Raw genomic sequence first — 23,517 nt, 5'->3', positions numbered from 1 at the left:
TCATTGTAAATTGTCCCATGATTAGGCAAGGGTTAAATCAGGGGCTGCTGGGGGGTGTGGCTCAGAGGGCTGGAAGGGCCTATTCTGTGCCTTCTACAGCTCCTATTTCTTATTATGCGGCCAATTACTTAAAGATGCTGCTTAATGTATTCATAGGATCAGTCCAACATCCCTGTCTCACTTTGTAACCAACTCAACTTGTTTTCAATTCAAAACTTTGTTTTAAAAGTTCATTCAAAACTCTTACTCATTGCTACATACCAGCGAAAAAACTTGATCAAATTGCGTCAACATGAAACTGTCTTTATAGTCCAGCTGCCTCACCCATTTAATGTTGGTTTATCCTGAGTTAGGCATGTTCTTTCTGTGCTTGGCCAGATTCTCTAACATAAAGCCATCTGTTTCCACTCCTTTGTTAAGCTGAACACAATGATTTGGACCAAAGTTTAAGCAGGTGGTTTGGCAAGTTTGCAGAATTGATGAAGTTGTGGATAATGAGGAAGGTTGTGGAAGTGTATATAGCAGAATGTAGACCAGTTGGAATTACGGGCCAAGAAATGGCAGATACAGCTTAATCTGAACAAGTGTAAGATGCTACACTTTGGGAGGTCAATGTTAGAGAAAAGTAAACAGTAAATAGCAGAACCCTTGGCAGCATCAATACACAGAGAGATCTTGGAGCAGAACCCCGTAAATCACCTGAAAGTGCAGCAGATGAAGGCGATAGGTAGAATTGCCTCGATCAGTTGGGATATAGAGTATAAAAGTCAGAAGGTTATGTTGCAACTGTCTAAAATTTTGGTTAAGACATATTTGGAATACTGTGTCCAGTTTTGATCACTGCAATACAGGAAGGATAAGTTCACTTTGGTGAGGTTACAGAAGACGTTCACCAGGATGTTGCCTAGATTAGAGAGTATTGGCCATAGATGTCGTTTGGACAAACTTGGGTTCTTTTTTCAGGAGTGTTGGAGCTGAAGGAAAACCTGTCAAAAGTACATCAAATTATGAGAACCATAGATTGTCAGGTTCTTTTTCCAAGGGCGCAAATGTCAAATGACAGAGGGTACAGATTTGAATTGAATTGACTTTATTACTTACATATTTCATGTACATGAGGAGTAAAAATCTTTATGTTACATCTCCATCTAAATGTGCAATGTGCAATTATAGTAATCTATAATAAATATTATTTACGACAGGATAGTGAAAGAGGAAAAGTTTAAAGAAGATTTATGAGGCAAGGCTTTCCTTTATACAGATAGTGATAGTTCCCTGGGACTGCATCTCCAGAGAGGATGGTAGAAGCAGATGTGATCACAATGTTTAAGAAACACTAGACAGAGAATGCAGGGAAATAGACTCGCAGAATTTCAGATAAAATTAGCATCAAGACTGAATGGTCCATCTCTGAGCTCTACTATGTTCAACTCAGCTGCTGAAATTCTCATCCTATGTTCTGATTTCCAGATGTGACAACTCAGATTACTCTCTTTGCTGCTCCACTGTATTCCACACTTCATGAACTCTCACTTACTTAAATTTCTGTGGTTTGTGTCTTGATCTGTTAACTTCTCCTCACCTACAATATGTAGTTTTGCTGACCTTATTACTTCCTGATCGCTAATGCTTATAATTTGGAGATCTCCATGTTTGTGTCACTCATGGCTGCAGCAATGCACCCCACCTTCCAACTCTAATCTTTGTGAATTACACAACTTCTGCATTTCTGTATGATCTGGAATACTTTTCATCACCATCAGAAGCCATGCCTTTAGTTCTTAGAATTATAACATCTGGACTTGCTGAGAGCTTGACCTCTAAAGACATCTAAAACAATACTCTCGAGCAGTGTCAATGGAAGACTGCACTGTGTCATTTGGACTACTACATTGTTGAAGATGTAACTGGCTGTATTTTACTTTGTAATAACTTTTGAAAAGATTTAAGTCCTTTTATCTTTTTGTCACCTTCTCTATTATGTCTGGCTCTGTGCAATTTTGATTAATGAGTCCTATCATTATAATAGCGCTATATAAATGCAAGCCATTTTTGTTATTGAAAAGGATGAGCTATGAAGATATTTTCCTCAGCTTTTATCCATTTTTAGACTGGAGAACAAAACTTTTGTATATATTGCAACTATTCTTCAGTGTCACTGAACATAAAATATCACTTTCCATTGCCAGAACAAAATGCTGTCACTGCCAACATTCTTAATTTAATAGCATATCCAAGACATCTTCAAGGAGCGGTACCTCAGAAAGGCGATGTCCATTATTAAGAACTCCCATCACCCAGGACATGCTTTCTTTTCTCACTGTTACCATCAGGAAGGAGCTACAGAAGCCTGAAGGCACACACTCAGTGATTCAGGAACAGCTTCTTCCCCTCTGCCATACAATTCCTAAATGGACATTGAACCCGTGAACACGACCTCACTTCTTTGAATATATATTACTTCTGTTTTTGCACTATTTTTATATTAACAGGTATTGCATTGAATTGCTGCTGCTAAGTTAATAAATTTCACGACACATGCTGGTGACAATAAATCTGATTCTGACTTATATTTTGCTTATAATTTTATGCTATAATTTAAAAATTTGCATTCCATTATGAAACGAGCCTGATAGTTTACCAAGTAAAATATGGTCATGGGTAGTAAACATTGCTAGAATATTCAATTGAATTTGCAGTGCTGAAATTTGCCTACGTGTTTAAAATTAAGTTCATATTTGAAGCAAATGTGTCTGTTGGATCACAGTTTCTGCTATAAACTAAATGGCTATTCATAAAATTAGTAAGAAATGCATTACAAGGAGAGTAAAGCAGATATTCATGTTTACAATCTTTTGCTAGACTTTATTTGCCTGGAGATTAGTTTGTCTAATACCATGTTTTCATTCACCACATGATTCAAGCCCTATTAAAAATAAACAATGGGCAAAAATCAGGGACACGTTGTGCTTTGTGCAGTCTGGAGTTTTCTTGCTCTGCAACACACAAAGGACCCCAGATATGTGAAGTAGTGTCTAAAACTATGCAACTCATGTCTGGATGCTGAATCTAGGATTTTCCTTTGGCTTGGAGCGCCCACATTCTCCACTGGTCCCTCCTGCAAAGCAGGCTTACATAGTGGGTGTGGGCTGTTTTTGCACATTGTAAAGGGAGCCACCCTATAATAAGGCCACATTGGAAACTTGGCCCAGATAGGGTTCCCTATTACTCCACACTTGCTCAACTGAAACCTCTCCCTAATGAATGATCACAAGACACTTCCCTCAGGAGTTTTAATTGTAGATTTCCACCACCAAGTGCTGGCAAATGACCATTTGCCAGGTATCCCTAATCTACCCTGCTTCTGCAAGCCTCTATCCTCCGTGACTGCCTGGAGTCATCTGTAACTCTGGACGTATTCAATCTTTTTCACCCAATCAGACGAATTCTGTGGGAACCAATGCACCCTTTTAAGTTTCAATACAGCAGGCACCTAACCAAAATTGTGCATAGTACGCTTTTATTGGAGCTCCGTAGGTACTGAGAAAATTCTAATTACTACAATCTCCACTTTCACTGGCTTTCAAAATGATTTCTCTATAACACACAATTAAGTGCCAAAGAAGGCTCCTTTTGGAGTCATAGATTATCTCTGAGATGGTGAAATTCAGGTGGCATTAATGTTCAATGATCTCATTGAAACCTGTCAGATACTTAAAGGCTTGGATAGAGTGGACAGGAGAGAATTAATAAGTGAATCTAGGAACAGAGGGCACAGTGTCCGAATAAAGGGACGCTCCTTTAAAACTGAGATGTAAAGGATTTTTTTTCAGTCAGAGGGTGGTGAATCTGTGGAATTTGTTGTCATAAGGGGCCTTGGAGGACAAATCATTGGGTGTATTAAAGAACTGGTAAGGTCTTAATTGGCAATGAGGTTAAAGGTTGTGGAGAAAAGTTGGAAGAATGTAGTTGGGAAAAAAGAGTAAGACATGTTTGAATGGACCAAATGGCATAATTCTGTTCCTATATCTTATGGTTTTATATTTCAAAAAAAATGTTCTCAGAAAGAAGTAACGTACACATCTTACAATTTGCTCTGTTACTCAGATCTTCTTCAAAAATGATTTGAAACACATTCCTTTCTAAAACAAAATGTCCTTAGTCTTTTAAATGGTCAACGATGCAGAGGTGTTGGAGGGGGAACCGCTGGGTACCAAGGAAGTCAGAAGGCAGGGGAATTAGGATAGAAAGACAAAGAGGCACTGAACCTTCTGTGACCTTATTGAATGGTGGAACATGCTTGTGGGACAATATGATTTAGTTCCCTTTACATTTCCTGTGTTTTTATCTTTCTCCTTAAATACAACCCAAACAATTGTACAATTGTGATGTAAAGAGTCATTGAGAGCTCTTTACTAGCAATAGTAAAGCCAGTGTGATGAAAATGGTTAAACACAATACTTTATTAATTGTTTTATTAAGTCTGTAACTACTTTGTTGTAGTTTTACAAGGAATCTTTAAACTGGGTGCCTCTTTTGAGCACAGTGCCTCAACTAATAAGGACAAACATGCTATATGCCTTCGTTACCTGCCTATCAACTTAAGCAACCTTTCAAGGAGCTATGGCCTTGGACCCCAAGAATGTCAGTGCCATTATGCCTCATTAACTAATGCTTTTTCTTTACATTTGGTCAACACTTTATTAGATTAATCTCCATTTACCATTTCTCCACTCAGCTGATCTATATCTCACTGTATCAATTGGCAAACTTCTGCACCAGCGGTTCCCAACCATTTTATACCAATACCATTAAGAAGGGGGTCCGTGGGGCCCATATTGGGAACCCCTGTTCAACACCATCAACTTTTGTGTCATCTGCAAAATTTTATATATGTCTTCTGGGTAAGCTTACCTTGAGGGACCTTGTCAAATGTCTCACTAAAATCCATGTGGACCACATCCATTACTCTACCTTCTTTGATCACCGTCATCACCTCCTTGAAAAACTCAGTCAAGTTAGTGAGACATGACCTACCCAGCACCAACCCATGCTGACTATCCCTAGTAAGGCCACACACGCAAAATGCTGGAGAATCTCAGCAGCTCAGACAGCATTTATGGAGAGAAATAAAGAGTCGTAATTCAGGCTGAGGCCCTTAGTCAGGATTTAATAAGGTCATGCTTTTGCAAGCGCTTATACATCCTGTCCCTAAAAATCCTCTCCAGTAACTGATGTAAGATTCACCAGTTTACAAGTTCCAATATTATCCTTATTTCTCTTTTTGAACAAAGACACACCATTGGCTATTTATCATTTCTTCGGGACCTTGACTCAGCAGAGTAGACACAAACAGGTTGGTCAATCTCATCTCTAGCCTTTCTCAAAACCTGGGGTATATTGCATCAAGCCCTGGGGGTTTATCTTTCTTAACATTCTTCAGCCCAACACTATCTGTATCTAAAAACGCCCTTGCATATTATCATGACCCACACTGATCTCAATGTAAATATTTATAATCAAAGTATGTATTTGTTACCATGTGCTACATTGAGACTTTTTTACAGGAAAAAAATACCAATGTGCAAAAGGAGAAAAACTGTGCAAATAAATATTCTCCATAGAGTACTCATTTAGAACTCCTAATTGCCCTCATTGAAGTTGAAGACAATGGTTTTGGTCCTAAGTGTTCACCCTCTAACTGCATATGGGATTATATTATGTTATTACCTCCTAAGCGTTCTTTAACCACAAGATATCTTAGTAATCCTTCCTCATTACTCTTGACCAAAGTTAAACTAGCCAGTTTCTGGCTAGGTTCTGTAACATACTGTTCTAAGAAAAAACCCCTATGCACTTCACAAGTTCTTCTTCTGCAATGTTGGTGCCAGTTTGTATTGCCCAATAAATGTGTAAATTAAAATCGCCCGTGGCCGTCGCAGTTATAGATTGTAGTTATAGCGCATGCTATAGATTCCCTCATTTATACTCTGCCCTATTGAGAGGTCATATTTTGGAGGTCTGCACATTACTGCCATCTGTGTCATCTTTACCCTGCTGTGATTTTAACCCAAACTGATTCTACCTCACTATACATTATCTCTTATGATGGACGCAGAACCACTTTGATATCATTCCCTGCCCCCCCCCCCACACCACTTCCCCTTTGCCCTTTATAACATTGTATAACTTAGAATGTTGAGGACCTATTTCTGGTCATCCTGCAATCACAACTCCACAATATCCAAGACTGAAGAAATAATAATAGTACCAGCAATAGTAGGAACATTATGTTATGATAGATATGGATGAGAATAATATTGCTGAAGAGTTTTTAATAATTTCTGTGGTAGAGAATTAATAAATGAATCAGAAAGGGTTTGGAAATCAAAATGTCTTTGAGATGATTGCACGTGCCTCAGTACTGATGAAAATGGCAAAGTACACTGCCTATAAAAAGCATTTACCCCCCCCAAAGTTTTCATGTTTTATTGTTGTACAACATTGAATCACAGTGGATTTAATTTGCCTTTTTTGACACTAATTAACAGAAAAAAGACTATTCTGTCTCAAAGTGAAAACAGATCGCTACAAAGTGATCAAAATTAATTACAAATATAAAATACAAAAAAATTGATTGCATAAGTATTCACCTCCTTCAAGTCAGTTTTTAGTAGATGTACCTTTGGCAGCAATTACAGTCTTGAGTCTGTGTGGATAGGTCTCTATCAGCTTTGAACATCTGGACACTGCAATTTCCCCCCCCATTTTTCTTTACAAAACTGCTTAAGCTCTGTCAGATTGCATGGGAATCATGAGTGAACAGCCCTTTTCAAGTCCAGCCACAAATGCTCAATTAGATTGAAATCTGGACTCTGACATGGCCACCCAAGGACATTAACTTTGTTGTTTTTAAGCCATTCTTGTGTAACTTTGGCTTTATGCTTGGGGTCATTGCCTTGTTGGAAAACAAATCTCCCAAGTGCTGTTCTCTTGCAGACAGCATCAGGTTTTTCTCCAGGATTTCCCTGTACTTTACTGCATTCATTTTACCCTCTACCTTCACAAGCCTTCCAGGGCTTGCTGCAGTGAAGCATCCCCACAGCATGATGTAGCCACCACAGTGCTTCACAGTAGGGATGGTGTGTTCTTGATGATGTGCTGTATTTGGCTTATGCCGAACATAGCATTTAGCCTGATGGCTAAAAAGCTCAATTTAGGTTTCATCAGATCATAGAACTTTCTTCCAGCTGACTTCAGAGCCTCCCACATGCCTTCTGGCAAACTCTTACCGAAATTTCATCTGAGTTTTTTTTCAACAGTGGCTTTCTCTTTGCCACTCTCCCATAAAGCTGCAACTGGTGAAGCACCCGGGCAACAGTTGTTGTATACGCAGTCTCTCCCATCTCAGCCACTGAAGCTTGTATCTTCTCCAGAGACGTTATAGGTCTCTTGGTGGCCTTGTTCACTCGTCCCCTTTCTGCACGGTCTCTCAGTTTTTGAGGGTGGCCTGCTCCAGGCAGATTTATAGTTGTGCTTTCCATTTATTGATGATTGACTTAACTGTACTCCAAGGGATATTCAATGACTTGTAAATGTTCTTGTATCCACCTCCTGACTTGCGCTTTTCAGTAGCCTCATCGTGGAGTTGCTTGGATTGTTCTTCTCTCTTCATGGTGTAGTTTTTGCCAGGATACTAACTCACCAGCAGTTGGACCTTCCAGATACAGGTGTATTTTTACCACAGTCAATTGAAACACTTTGAATGCACACAGGTCTCCAAAAACAGACCTCCACTTAACTAATTATCTGACTCCTAAAACCAATTGGCTGCACCAGATTTATTTGGTGTGTTATATTAAAGGGAGTGAACACTTATGTAATCAAATATTTTGGGTTTTTTATTTGTAAATAATTTAGATCATTTTGTAGAGATCTGTTTTCACTTTGACACGGAAGTCTTTTTCTGTTGATCAGTGTCAAAAAAGCCAATTTAAATCCACTGCGATTCAATGTCGTAAAACAATAAAACCTGAAAACTTCAAAGGGATGGGGGTGAATACTTTTCATAGGCACTGTATATTTTTTTACAGAAACCTCAGATGTTGAACTAAATTAATATTCCAGAGATGAAAAAAAGTTTGAGGATAATTTAGTTCTTTAAATGCTGTTTACTCAAGGCATTTTTATGTAAATAGCATTTGTTATTTTCTGATGCACAGTAAAACTTTTACAACATCTTTATTTCTGCAGTTCATAGGAGAGAAAAAGGGTTTTCCACTGCCCTGTTAATTTGACAACTGTGGTACTTGAAAGTGGGAAATAAATTGTAGAATATTTGATTTATTCTGGACATGAAAAGTAATGAATTTGTTTTCAGCATAGAAACATAGAGACATAGAAAACCCGCAGCACAATACAGCCCCTTCGGCCCTCATAGTTGTGCTGAACATGTACCTACCTTAGAAATTACTAGCTTTACCCATAGCCCTCTATTTTTCTAAGTTCCATGTACCTATCTACAAGTCTCTTAAAAGACCCTATCATATCCGCCTCCACCACCGTTGCCAGCAGCCTATTCCATGCACTCACCACTCTCTGCGTAAAAAAAAACAACTTACCCCTGACATCTCCTCTGCACCTATTCCCCAGCACCTTAAACCTGCTGCAATGGGAAGCTTTGTAAGTATTTAGGAGGGAGAGAAATGGGATATAGACAAGGAGAAATTAATTACTGTGTGAGGGGGGAAAAACAAGAGAAAATCTGCAGATGCTGGAAATCCAAGCAATACACACAAAATGCTGGAGTGGGTCAAGCAAAATCTGTGGAGGCAAAGAGGTGGGCAATGTTTCAGATTGAGACCCTTATGGGCTGGCATGGTTTTCAGAAGTCCTGGGTTTGGAAGTTGCTGGTGATTTGTTCAAAGTTCAAATTAAACTTTATTATTGAAGTACGTACCTGTATATATTCTTCATAGACAACCCTGAGATTCACTTTCCTGTGGGCATACTCAGCCAATCTATAGAATAGTAAATATAATAGGATCAATGAAAGATCAACCAGAGTGCAGAAGACACCAAACTATGCAAATACAAATGTAAATAAATATCAATGAATATCGAGAACATGAGATAAAGTGAGGTCATTGGTTGTAGGCACATTTCAAAGATGGGGCAAATGAATGTGGTTATCTCCTTCTATTCCAAAGACAGATGGTTGATGAAATACATTTTGTTAATAATACTTACCGTTACCATGGTGATGAATAGGCTGACAACCAAAAGACTGTTCTGTTCTGGGCAGTGCCTTGAGTGTTGATGGAGGTCCTTTAGGCAAATAAAGAAGATTCTGTCAAATCCCAGATTTATGACTTGAAATGGATGGAAAGGCTTTTAGGATTAAGAAAGGATTACTTACTGGAGAACATTCAATGTCTGATCTATTCTTGTAACCATGGTATTTAAGTGTCTTATTCAACTAAAGTTCTGGTTAATGGTAACACTAAGACCACTTTCATGGTGGTAGAATTTCCAAGCCACTAAATCCAAGTGCTTTCATTACATGGACTGCAATGTATTTAAAGCAGTTGTTCAGCACATCCTACAAGAGCAATTGTAAATGTCAACAGCCAGTAAGTGAATGAAAAAGAGATTGCACTGCCTTTGAATATCGAGAGGTGGTGGTTGACTTATTTCTCACTGAACATGTTTAATGCTTGGAATTTGCATAGTGAGAAAGTTACCAACCACTTTTCAGACCAATTGCAAGTATCCTCCAGGTTCTCCTGCATAGACACAGATTGCTTCACCCTAAAACCTAGAAGGACAAGGGCAACAGGTGCGTGGAACACCATTACCTTGGGGTACCCTTCCACGTTTCCTGTCTTCTTTTGTTCATTACTGGATCTAAACTCTAGAAATTCCCACTCAACAACACCATGAAAGAACAAAGGACTGTACTATCTTCTCAAGGGTATTTAGGGGATGGGCAATAAACTCTGGTCTTATCAGCAAAGCTCAGATCCCCAAAGGATAATAAATGAAAAATAACTGTTGTGGAAATGTATATTCTTTAAGCTTTCTTTCTTTTGGCATTTCTAAATCAATAGTATACCACTGCTCTTTAATATCACGGCTGTAGCAGTCTCTTATTGGAATGAATTTCTCTTGTTTCTAATGGAGAACAGAGAGGAATGGGACTGCTAATGGTCACATATGAAATAGAAAGTTCTGTATTTCAGTGGACAATTGGCTGTCTGCACAATATCAGTATATAATGCCAATTTTCCTGTATATATTTTCCTAACCTGTCCACCTAAGGTACCAAGTTTGAGTTTTCAGATGGATCCAGATTAAAGACAGTATTTGTTTCATGTGGCCTTCCAAGTTCACAAACTCAAATTGTGTCAGGATGAGTGAGACCCAGATTGAAACAAGATCTATGCTAGAAATGTTCAGCCAGGTTAGGAGCATCTGGGGAAGGAGGAACAGAGTTCCATATTTTAGTTCCAATAAAAGATCATTGATCTAATACGTTCATGCACCCTTCTCTCTCTGCACACATCCTGCTCAACATTCTCTTCATCACATTAAAGAAGAAAGCAGAACCGTTCCTTTACTCATGGTCCCAGGCTGTTAATTTGGTTGGTGAACTCCCTTTGTTGACAGCTTTCTGTGCATCTTGAAGTCATGAATGTCTTCATGGTAACCTTGTGGTCCAACCTGAACTGAAGGTCTCCACGGAACAATGGAACACTAAAGTGGGCCAAGTGAGGTGAGGTGCTGACCCTGCTGGGCTCCTTGGCATACAACTAGGGTTCCAATCTTGTGTGGAAAACTCTTAAACTTTACCCCTTCTTATCTTAGGACATAGTACATGTCAGTTCCAAGCTCTTGGTAATCAGGTACAAGAAGATAGCAATCATGATAGATGGAAGCTCTTCAGCCCACATGCTTCATAGACTTATAAATTCCAGACTGGAATCTCCAGCAGGTTAAATAATGGGAAGCACCCAACGATATATCTCTTGCAGCCTGAATTAGATGGTACCAGCATTTAAAGAGTCCTTCTGGATTTCCTATGCCTTGGTTAATTTAAAGACTACCACTTATATGAGACGAGGAATGCTAGGTTATCTTTATTGCTATTTACAAGCATTGCAGATAAAATGGATATGTTCAATCATTTCTAATTTGTGTAGTTTTCTTGCCTGCACTCATCTCTTTGTCCTCTCAGTGGGTTTTGTACCTTTTCTTCCAAAGTCTGAACTTACTTGACATGTTTCTTTTGTTTTGTCCCCAGTTAAAAGACAAAGCTTAAAAGTGAGGATTACTGCAAAGGATGACAGTATCGTTCTGCAGTATCTCAGCACCAGCCCCGTCATCAAGCTTCAAGGCTATGTTCTTGGACTCGGTGGTCGATTCTCCAAGCAGAACATTACGTTACCTGGCAATGGGGATCCAATCGAGGTCGATGTTGGTAAGAATCAGAAGCCATATGTTTTTGCTCAAAGCAAAGAAAATTATAGCCCTTTGTGCAGCAATGCAATGACTTTATTCAAAAGATACGTGTGCTCATCACGTCTCCCATGATATCACATCATTTTCCTCTCTTTTGGCATCATTCTGACAATTTGTTAAAACATTATTAGGATTTGACACTTCATTCATGGTCAATGACAGAAATTAATATATTGTTAGAAGAATGTCTTACAGCTAATCCTGATCTAACTATAGAACAAATAACAAATACTTCTGTCATTTCAGACCAATTCCAGTGTTCAACTACAGGAACTCCACACGGTTTAATGCTTTTCATTGGTGAGATGAAACAGCAAAATGCCATTTTCATGAAGCTGGTGGCTAACCATGCATCTTAGATTTTCAGAATGGTTCTTGCCTAAGGTTGTGCAGTAATTGGACTTAAGTGTTAGTCTTACGTTATTTTGATAGCAAATTAATGGCCTAATGTTTTCTTATAATCCTTCAGAGAAATGTTGCTATTGTGCATTTTATTTTGCAAACATGAAGAATTAAACCAGAGTGGAGTCCTGCATGATGTTTTTGAAGGGCTACATAATTCTTTTAAATTGTAATTTGGCAGGTAGACATTGTCAATTAAAATAATGCTAAAGCCATACACTTCCAGCTTGAGAAGGTAACTTTTTATGATGATGCATTATCATTAAGTATTTTTGGCTCAGACTGAAGAAAGCTAACAAATCTATTGAGAACCATTTTGAAAGGCCTTTCTTGTCCACATGATTAGTGAGCAACATCTTCAGTCTTCATTTTCAAAAAGTGTTAAGGATGATTGTCTTGAATCCTGAAATAAAATGAACTTTTTCTCTCATCATAAAACTAAATATTTATCAATGATTTAATAGAACTATATAATCTCAATAAATAATTGATAAAATGGAAAGATAAGTAACACTTTCCTCAGAGTAGAGCAGAATACCAAAAGTTGTTTCTCCATCCACCCTGTGTTGGAGCAGTTTTCACAAATAACTGGGGGCTGATTAACGTAGCTTTCATAGTTATGCAAAGAAAGTAGTAGCGGTGATGTCAATCTTAGCTGAACTTTCAGTATCTTAGATTTCTCAGTTTAATGCATACTTTGGCCTATATGTTTGGCATAACTGAACATGGTCCCTTAGTTTGCAGAAAGTAGAACAGTCGAGCACAATACATGCTCTTCATCCCATCATGTTGTGCTGAACTCCTAACCTTCTCCAAGATCAATATTACCCTTCCTTTCCAGATAGCCAGCACCCCCCCCGTTCTTTCATCCATGTGCGAATCAAAGAGCTTCTTAAATGCCCTTAATGTAGTTTCCTCTACCACCACCTTTGACAGTGCGTTCTATGCATTTACCACTCTCAGTGCAAAAAAAAAATTACCTCCAACATTCCCCCATATTTTATGGAGCCACTTTAGAAGTATGTTCTCTCATATTAGTCATTTCTGGCTGTCCATGCAACCTATGCCTCTTATCATTGTGTACACCTTTATCACAATGCCTCTCATCCTCCTTCAAATAGAAATGAACCAGTTTGCTCAAATCTCTAATCCAGGTAGCATAACTCTCCTCTGCACCCTCTCTAAAGCTTCCACATCCTTCCTGTAATGAGGCAACCAGAACTGATACACTATACTCCAAGTGTGGTCTGACCAGAGTTTTAATGAGCTACAACATTACCTTGCAGGTCTTGAGTTCAATCCACCCCTGACAAATGAAGCCAACCCACTGTACAGAATCAGAATATTGCTGGCATACACCATGAAATGTGTTGTTAAGTGACAGCAGTACATTGCAAATACATTATAAAAACTGTAAATTACAGTAAGGGGTATATACATGTTAAAAAGTTAAATAAGTAGTACCAAAAAAGAGCAAAATTATTAGTGAGGTAGTGTTCATGGGATCGATGTCCATTCAGAAATGTGACGGCAGAGAGGAAGAAGCTGTTCCTGAATTATTGAGTGTGTCTTTAGGCTCCTGTACCTCCTTCCTGATGGAAGCAATGAGAGAAGGAATGCCCTAGGTAGTGGGGGTCCTTCGTGATGGATGCAGCCTTTTTGAGGCGTCATTCCTTGAAGATGTCCTGGAAGTTGAGGAGGCTAGTGCCCATGACTGAGTTTGCAACCTTCTTAACCATCCTATCAACTCATGCCGCAACTTTGAAGGATCTATAGATGTGGATCTTAAGACCCCTTTGTTCCTCCACACTGCTAAGTATCTTGTCATTATACTCTACTTTCAAGTTTGACCTTCTAAGTTTATCACTTCACATTTTGCTGGATTGAACTCCATCTGCCACTTCTCAGTCCAGCTCTGCATTTTGTCAACGTCCTCTTGTCAGCTACTGTCCACATCACTACCGATCTTCAAGTCATCTGCAAACTTACTAACCCACTCTTCCAATTCCTCATCCATGTCATTTATATGACTCACAATGATCAGAGGTTCCAGAACAGATCCCTATGGAACACTGCTAGTCACCGACCTCTGGGCAGAATATGATCCATCTACTACCACCCCCAGCCTTCTGTGGGCAAGCCAATTCTGTTTACATGCTGCCAAGTTGAATGAGCCTACCACGGCAATGATTGTTGTACTCCTTACCCATATCAACGTACACCCCATCCACCACTCTACCTTTGTCAATTTGTTTTGTCACTTCCTTAAATAAGTCAGTCAGGTTTGTGAGGCATGACCTGCCCTACACAAAGCTATTCCTAATCATACAATGCTCCTCCAAATGCTTGTAAGTCCTTTTGTTAAGAATCCTTTCTGGTAGTTTGCCCACCACTGATGAAAGAACCACTGGTCTATAATTCCTAGGTTTACCCCGTTACCTTTCTTGAACAAACAAATAACATTTAGAACATAGAACAATACAGCACAGGAACAGGTCTTTCAGCCCATAATATAGTGCCAAACCAATTAAATTAGTAACTAATTTAATCTCTTCTGCCTACACAATGTCCATATCCTTCTATTTTTCTCATATTCATGTGCCTATCTTAACATCTCTTACAAGTCTCAAATGTATCTCCCTCTACCACCACTAGAGGCAGCCACCACTTGTTATGTTTGAAAAGAATCTGTCCCTCACATCTCCTTTGGAATTACCCCCTTCAGCTTAAATGCATACCCTTAGTATTAGACATTTCAATCACTGGAAAGAGATACTGTCTGTCTACTCTATCTATGCCACTCAAAATCTTATAAACCTCTATCAAGTCTCCCCTCAGCCACTCCAGAGAAAATAACCCAAATTTGTCCAAGCTCTTGCGATAGCACATGCCCTCTAATCCAAGTAGCATCCTGTAAACCTCTTCTGCACCCTTTCCAAAGCTTCGACCAAAACTGTAGGCAATACTCAAAATGCAGCCTAACTAGAGTTTTATAAAGTTGCAACATAACTTCCTGACTTTGGAACTCAGTGCTTCAACTGATAAAGAAGGCTTCGTAACCACCCTATCAACCTGTGCAGCCACGTTCAGGGAGTTATAACCTTGGACCACGAGATCCCTCTGTTTATCAACACAGTTAAGAGTCTTATCCTTAACAGTGTACTGTTTCCTTACATTTGATCTAGCATGGTGCAACATTTCACATACTCTGTTTCCAAGCAAACGTTCCCCCCTTTAATCCTGATTTGTCATACCTTCCCCCTAGTTATCTTCTTGTTCTTGATGTATGTATAGAATGCCTTGGGTTTCTCTTTAATCCTACTTGCTCTTCATGGTTTCTCCTTGCTTTCCTAATTCCGATCTTGAGTTCTTTTCTGGCCTCTTTATACTCCTCAAAGGCTCATGAGCCAGTAACATCGTGAAGGATCCCATCCACCCTGCTCATGGACGGTTTGCCCCACTCCCATCAAGGGGGAGGCTATGTAGCATGTACACCAGGGCCAATAGACTCAAAAACAGATCCTTTCCTCAAGCAGTAAGTTGATTAACACCTCCCTCCACCAACCCACCCCTCCACACCCCCAACTATCACTACTTTATTAGAATCTGAACTAATATCACCAGCATATATTGTGAAATTTGTTGTTTTGCAGCAGCAATACATAGTAATAAAAACTATAAATTACAATAAGAAATATATATAAAGTGTGTGTGTGTGTGTGTGTGTGTGTGTGTGTGTGTATAAATAAATAAAATACTGTATAGAATATAAGTAATTTAAAAAGAGAGGGGAAAAATACAGAAAAAGTGTTTATGGGTTCATTGTTCATTCAGAAATCTGATAGTGGAGAGGAAGACGCTATTTCTGAAACTTTCAGTATGTGTCTTCGAACTTCTGTACCTCCTCCTCGATGGTAGCAATGAGAGAAGGGCAGGTCCTGGGTTATCGGGGTCCTTATTGATGAATGCTGCCTTTTTGAGGCATTGCCTTTAAAAGGTCTCCATGGTACCTCTATAGAAATGTATGAGTGTCATTGGTGACATACCAATTCTTCTCAAACTCCTAATGAAATATAGCCACTATTGTCCTTCTTTGTAACTGCATCAATATGTTGGGTCCAGGATAGTTCTTCTGAGATGCTGACACCCAGGAACCTGAAACCGCTCACCCTTTCCACTTCTGATCCCTCAATGAGAACTGGTGTGTGTTCCCTCGTCTTACCCTTTCTGAAGTCCACAATTAATTCCTTGGTCTTACTAACATTGAGTGCAATGTTGTTGTGACATCACTCAACCAGTTGATCTATCTCGCTCCTGTATGCCTCCTTATCAAATAATGGTGCTGATGAGGGAGTTGCATGCAGCTCCAAAGGGATATTCCCATTCAGAAGTACTACAGCTGAAATCTACAGTCACAGCCATGGGTACTTGAATAAGCAACATTGATTTAAGATGTATCAATACTCAAAATGGACAGATCCCAGACTGTAGATTCATATCACCAGTGTAGTTTCCCTTTAAGTATAAGGAAGTAAGGCAAGAATGCTGGCCTGCAAGTAAGGTTGAAATGCAGAGGCCTTAGACACCCACTCCTGACTAGCCTTCTGGTGAATGTACAGTCTCTGAAAAATAAAATTGAAGACCTCAGAGCAAGATTACTGTGCCAGAGGGACATCAGAAACTGCTGTGTACTTTGCTTCAGAGAAACGTGGCTCTACCCTGCCATTTCAGATGCATCGCTGCAGCTCGATCCTTCACCATTCACCATAAAGACAAGACAACTTAGTCTTTTAATGGCAGAGGAGGTGGAGTATGCTGTATAATTAACTCGTCATGGTGCAGAAGACGTGGTAGTTCTGTCTCACCCGACCTGGAACATCTAGCAGTTGAATGTTGTCCTTTTTAACTGTCAAGGGAGTTTTTCACCATCATCCTGGTAGCTGAAGTAACAATTATTTCATTCTCCTTTACACTTGTGTACTGGAAATTCCATTAAACAATCTTGAATCTTGATTCTAGCTTCTTAAACTTTACATAATTTTCATTTTTCTTCTTGAATAAATTCATCATCTTCCTCGACCTCAAAGGTTCTCTTACTTTGCCATCCTTGTCCTTCCTGGAAGTACCTGTTCTGTACTCTGTGCAGTTGTTCTTTAAATACACTCCACATATTGGATGTGGACTTGCCAAAAAACAGCTGTTCCCAACTAACTCTCCCTAGTTCCTGCGTAATGCTCTCGCAATTTGCCCTGCTCCAATTTAATATGCTCCTGCAAGGTACTTATCCTTATCTATACCCATCTTAAATCTTAAGGAATTGTGGTCACTGTCCCCTAACTGTTTACCCACTAGAAGGTCAGTCACCTGACCAGGCTCATTATTCAATACCAGGTCTAGTACAGCTCCTCCTCTTGTTGGACTATCTGCATATTGATTTAAGGAACCTTCCTGGATGCACCTAACAAATCCTGCCACAGCTAAACTTCTTGCACCGAGATGTTCCTAGTTTATATTAGGGAGGTTAAAATTGCCCATGACAACAAACATTCTTAGACCATTGCTTAATTTGCCTGCATATCTATTCCTCAGTGCCCCAGTGGCTCCTGGGGAGGTCTGTAGTGCAATCCTATCAAAGTGATTGCACCCTTCCTATTCTTAAATTCTACCCATATAGACTCCATTGTCACCCTCCAGTCTTCTGGTACTAGTCCTGTTGCCAGTGAAGACGCAAAGATCATCTCCAATGGTGCAGTGATCCCTTCTCTCACTTACCAAAGTAACCTGGGGCATATCTTGTTCAGCCCCTGGGACTTGTGTTAACAGTCATCTTGAAGCTATTGGCAAATAGCAATTAACATGCAAAGTAGTTGTTTTTCTTCATCAGTCTAACAGTCTATTAGTTTTGCTTATTAGCAAATAATTTGAAGTTTAATTAGCCTGCTTTAAGGTATTTGGTCATTCTGAGGAAACAACACACAGTTTGTATCATACCAATAGCACTTGCCTCTTCCAGTAACATTGCTTTAGAGGGTAAAGGATGTGTTCTGGCAGATAACATTCCAGGATGAAGCCTAACTGTTTTTCTTCCCACAGATGCTATCTGATCTGCTGAGTATTTTCAGCAATTTTTCTTTTTTTTCTCAGATTTCATCCCCAGTTTTTTTGGCTTTCCAAAGATTAATATTGCATATTAGTTTTGGACTTGCTCATTCTTTGAATTATTTTAGCATCAACAGACAAAATTAATAAATGGTGGAGGTGACAAAAATACCCTATGCATTGAGAATACAGGTGATAGTTTCAGTAAGTTTGATTATTTAAGTCGTAACTATTTAAGAAAGTAAACTTTTACTTCAAATTAACGTTGTCATCACCATCATCATCATCATCATCATCATCATCAGGTACCATGCCCAGTTTGAGTTTTGGCTGCCATGGCCCACACACTCCTGTTTCGGGTCAAGTGGTTCAATTCATTGGTATTTATTTCCAGTTCTCTGGCTACTGTCTCCATCATCATTTGTCTTTGTCTTCCTCTTGCTTTCTTCCCTTCAATCTTTCCCATAATTACCATGCATTCTAACTCCTCTTTCTTAATCACATGTCCAATGAAGTTACATTGCCTTTTCAAGATCTCATACATTATTTCTCTTTTTATGTTTGCTCTGTTCATGACATCCTCGTTAGATATTCGTTTCGTCCATGATATTCTTTGCATCCTCCTCAAAAGCCACATCTCTGCTGCTACAATTCGTTTCCTCATGTTACTAGATATTGTCCAACATTCTGAGCCATATAACATAACTGGATAAACATAACATTTCAGTACTCTGAGGCGGGTTGTCACGCCTAGTTTAGTATTGGTCAGTATACTCTTCATTCTCATAAAGGTGTCTTTTGTCATCCCTATTCTTCTTTTGCTGTCCATGTCGCACCTGCCATCTGATGTCACCCAGCTTCCTAAGTAGCAAAAGTTCTGTACTTGTTTTATGTCTTCCCCGTTTATTCTCAGCCTGCAGATAGGATTCTCCTTCTTTTTGGATATCACCATACATTCTGTCTTTTTGCAATTGATAGATAGACCCATTTTTGCACTTTCTTCAACAATGATATCAATTAAGTTTTGTAGTTCTTCCTCCATTCTTGCAATTAACACAGTGTCATCTGCATATCTGAAATTACTGATGTTTTCACCGCCAACTTTGATTCCCAAGATGTCTCTAATTTTTTGTAATATTGTTTCACTGTACACATTAAATAAATCAGGGGAGAAAACACACTCTTGTCTAACGCCTCTCTTGATTTTCGTAAACTGACTCACTTCTCCATCTATTCTTATAGTGGCAGTTTGTTCCCAGTACAGATTTCTGATTAGGCAGAGGTCTTTTGAATCTAGATCTAGAGTTTTCTGTAATATTTCAAAAAACTCATTGTGCTTCAATTTATCAAATGCTTTAAATAAACAAATCTTAGCAATGAATGACTAAGGGGTAACTCCACTTTCCCCAAAGCTCTGAAAGTCCCCAAACAGAGCCTCATCACCGTTTGCAGTTTAGAGACATACCCAGGACAAAAATTAACATCAGGAGAACCAAAAAAACATTTTACATGGAATCTATACGTAAGTAGAATAGTTAATCATTCCCAGCTGAATATTTTGATCTTCCAATTCGATGTCAGGGTATTTTTTTGGAGAACCAAGATTTTGCAAATGTAATTTCTCAGAAAGGATAATAACATTAAATTGATTCTTTGGAGTAATGATAATGAGTTGTAGCAAGCTTGTTGAAGTGGGCGTTCAAAAAAGGAACAAAAATTCATCTGGATGTTTTTATTTTTAATGTGAGCCCAAGAATACTGATTCAAACCTGGTGATGTATTGAATATATAATGTATTCATATTTACAGTGCCAACAGGCTCTCAGCCAATCAGTTCTCAAAAGAAAGATATAACTTATGAAACAAATAAACTTGCTCTGCAGCTTTTACTGGCCTATTGACCAGTAGTTGTTTCTCAGCCTGATTCTGCATTGTCTAATACATAATTTAACTTAATTTTAAAAGTATTCTTTTATTATTCTAATGTACTGACAGATGGAAAAATAATTCAGATTTGTTAAATTATTCTCTTTTTCCATTGTTGGAGCTCAGAGATGTGCAAGTGTGTATGGTTCACACTGGGACATTGGTAGAGGAAATTCATAACAAATAGCAAATCCCTAGCAACCATTTAATTCAGGGACATGCTAATGGCCCAAGAATAAAAATGAAAGATGAATTTCTGAAGTGTGGTTTCGTATTTAAGTTTCATCTTTTGCCATTTTGGTTTGGATCAAAATTCTGATGTAAAATGGTGAAAAAAAGCCAATTGTCTGATCCAAATCATGTCAAGATTCAAGATTGTTTAATGTCACTTTCAGTACACAAGTGTAAAGGAGAACAAAATAATAGTTACTCCAGATCCAATGCAGCACAAAAAATATAATTTCAAAATATACAAGTTTAAACTTTTGTCACAGTATATGTACAAAGTTAAAAGTGCTTCAGTTGCTTTTGCATTTTTATGAAAAATTCTTTGGTACAAATTTTGGCCCTTTAAACTCATCCAATGCTTTATTAACGATTATCGCTTCTATATCCATGTTGATATTTATAGCATCTGTTAGTCTCATGAGACCATGGATTTGTGCCTTGGAAAGTTTCCAGGGCGCAGGCCTGGGCAAGGTTGTATGGAAGACCAGCAGTTGCCCATGCTGCAAGTCTCCCCTCTCCACGCCACCGATGTTGTCCAAGGGAAGGGCATTAGGAGCCATACAGCTTGGCACCGGTGTCGTCGCAGAGCAATGTGTGGTGAAGTGCCTTGCTCAAGGACACACACACTGCCTCAGCCAAGGCACGAACTAGCGACCTTCAAATCACTAGACCAACGCTTTAACCAGTTGGCCACTCGCCAACACATGTTGATATTTACTGCTCAGGATACATAATGGTGCTTTGCAAGACTGTAAGGAATTTCATGGTTTCCTTGTCAGATCTACTTAATGGTTTGTGGTCTGCAGCATAAAACACCTGCAGAACTTCCCAGTTTGGAACTTCAGCATTCAATGCGGCTTTTACATAGATTTCACAATTTAAGTTGGAACGAAGCTTCACTGGTGGCATTCAGTTCGTCAAATAAGTGCTAAATCCTAATAAAATTTAAGAGCAAATTTTATCAAAAAATTCATGGTTTTTGTGGAATTACTTAATTCGCATTTTATACTGGAATGGATTCCATTGGTGTTACCTTTCTACAATAACCTCAGTTGAGACTTTAAACCACAGCTTATACAGTATTTTTAAAATTGTTTTTGGGAGAAAGTGATCTACTTAAATGACTAAGAAATACTCTAAATAAAAGAGAATCATAAATATTCAACCGTGCCACATGGCACATATGGTATTTTTTTTCCTGAAGTACACCACATTCTGTTTATTTCCTGCTGCGTTCTGTATCACTATGGTTAAGGTGTTTATGTAGGATGATTGCCCATTACCTGTCCTGACAGGGGTTTGGTTGTTGGCAAAAGAAGTAACATGTTAGTTAATGTTTCCAATTTTCTTTCCTTTTGCTATGGTCTCTCTTAATTCTCTCCAAGTTGACAGGCTATCCAATATCTAGTATTGGGATTGAAATTCATTATTTCCTTCAATGCATCAGCACAGCCTTTGTTCAACAAGGATATTTCAATATTAATACCTCTGGTCTGGTACTTTCTGTTCACTCCCAACAGTGATGCTTGCTCTTTCTATTTTTTTTCCTAAGACCTTGAGCAGGCACCTCAAGGCACAGGAAGAATATTGCCTCTGTACAATCCTGCAAATTCACTAGGCTAGGGATGGCTGGCCTATTGCATGCATGTCCAAGATGGCACAAGCAAACATTTTGGCATGTAGCATCGTAAACACAAAATACTCTGCAGATGCTGGGGTTAAAGCAACACTCACAACACGCTGAAGGAACTCAGCAGGTCGGGCAGCATCCGTGGAAATGATCAGTCAACGTTTCAGGCCAGAACCCTTCGTCAGGACTGAAGGGGGAACAGGCAGAGGCCCTATAAACTCCCCCCACCTTCTTTATAGGGCCTCTGTATGTCCTTCAACATCCTTGTAAATTTTCTCTGCACTCTTTCAATCTTTCAATCTTAATGATATCTTTCCTGTAGAAAGATGACCAAAACTGCAAATTAGGTGGTTTCCAACGTCTTATACAATTTCAACATAACATCCCAACTCCTGTACTCAGTACTTTGATTTAAGAAGGCCAATGTGGCAAAAGCTCTTTTTATGACCCTATCTAATTGTGACACCATTTTCAAGTAACTGTGGATCTATCCCTCTGTTCTACTACACTCCTCAGTGCCCTATTAATCACTATGCAAGCCCTACCCTGGTTTGTCCTCCCAAAGCATAACCCCTCACACTTGTCTTATCCACTACTGATGTCAAGCTCACCAGCCTATAATTTCCCTGCTTATTTTTAGACCTTTTCTTGAACTACGGAACAAAATTAGCTTTCCTCCAGTCCTCCGGCACCTCACTCATTGCTAAAATATTTAAGTGTCTCTGCTAGGGCCTTCGAATTTCTGCAATAGACTCCCAGAAGTCTGATTGAACACTTTCTCGGGCAATAGGGATTTATCCACCCTAATTTGCCACAGGACAGCAAGCACCTCTATTAGGGATATTTATGAAACTCCTATTAAGGCAAATGGATGGCTATGTAGGAGGGAAGGGTTAGGTTGATCGTAGAGCAAGGTAAAATGTCGGGACAACATTATGAGCCAAAGGCTTGGCTGTGCTGTAGTGTTCTATGTTCTAAAGCTGATTAGCACCTTCACTTCTCCAGAAGGCTGAAGAAATTTGGCATGTTCACTTTGACTCTCACCGATTTTTATTGATGCACCATAGAAAGCTTCCTATCCGAATGAATCGCGGCTTGGTACAGCAACTGTCAGCCCGTGACTGCATGAAACTGCTATGAGTTGTGGACATATCTCAACACATCACAGAAATCCCCTCCATGGATTCTGTCTATATTTCTTGCTGCCTCAATAAAGCAAACAGCATAATCCAAGACTCCACTCACCCTGGACATTTTTCCTTCTCCTTCCTCCCATCGAGATACAAGAACCTGAAAGCACGTACCTCCGGGCTCAAGGACAGCTTCTATCCTACTGTTATAAGACTACTGAATGGATCCCTAGTATGATAAAATAGATTCAACCTCACAATCAACCTCAGTATGGCCTTGCAACCTAGTGTCTACCTGCACTTTCTTTGTCACTATAATAATTTATTTTACATTCTCTTTTGTTTTACCTTGTATTACCTCAATGCACTGTTGTAGTGATTTGATATGTATGGACGGTATGCAAGGCAGGTTTTCCGCTGTGCCTTGGTACATGTGACAATGATAAGCCAATTTATAATTTATTATGACCCTTCCATCAGGGTCTTTTAGTGTTTAGATAATTTAAATCATTTTGCATTTTTCAACGTTCCTGTTGAAGAGACCGCTATGTAATTGAAATACAATATCTCTGATTAAGAACA

General features: G+C 39.0%; 1 protein-coding gene across 2 annotated transcripts in view; it reads left to right on the top strand.

Moving 5' to 3' along the window:
- The window catches only part of LOC134347920 (target of Nesh-SH3), a 347,223-nt gene that overhangs the window by 44,339 nt on the left and 279,367 nt on the right, over positions 1 to 23,517 (top strand). For both annotated transcript variants that reach the window (XM_063050550.1, XM_063050549.1), the window contains exon 2: positions 11,303 to 11,479. In XM_063050550.1, the coding sequence (XP_062906620.1) occupies positions 11,303 to 11,479 (177 nt within the window). The remainder of the gene's footprint in view (positions 1 to 11,302; positions 11,480 to 23,517) is intronic.

Source organism: Mobula hypostoma, chromosome 6 (assembly GCF_963921235.1).
Source record: "Mobula hypostoma chromosome 6, sMobHyp1.1, whole genome shotgun sequence".
In the NCBI taxonomy this organism is placed as follows: Eukaryota; Metazoa; Chordata; class Chondrichthyes; order Myliobatiformes; family Myliobatidae; genus Mobula; species Mobula hypostoma.
Note: the sequence above shows the minus strand (reverse complement) of the source record. Positions and strands in the feature narration are given on the sequence as shown.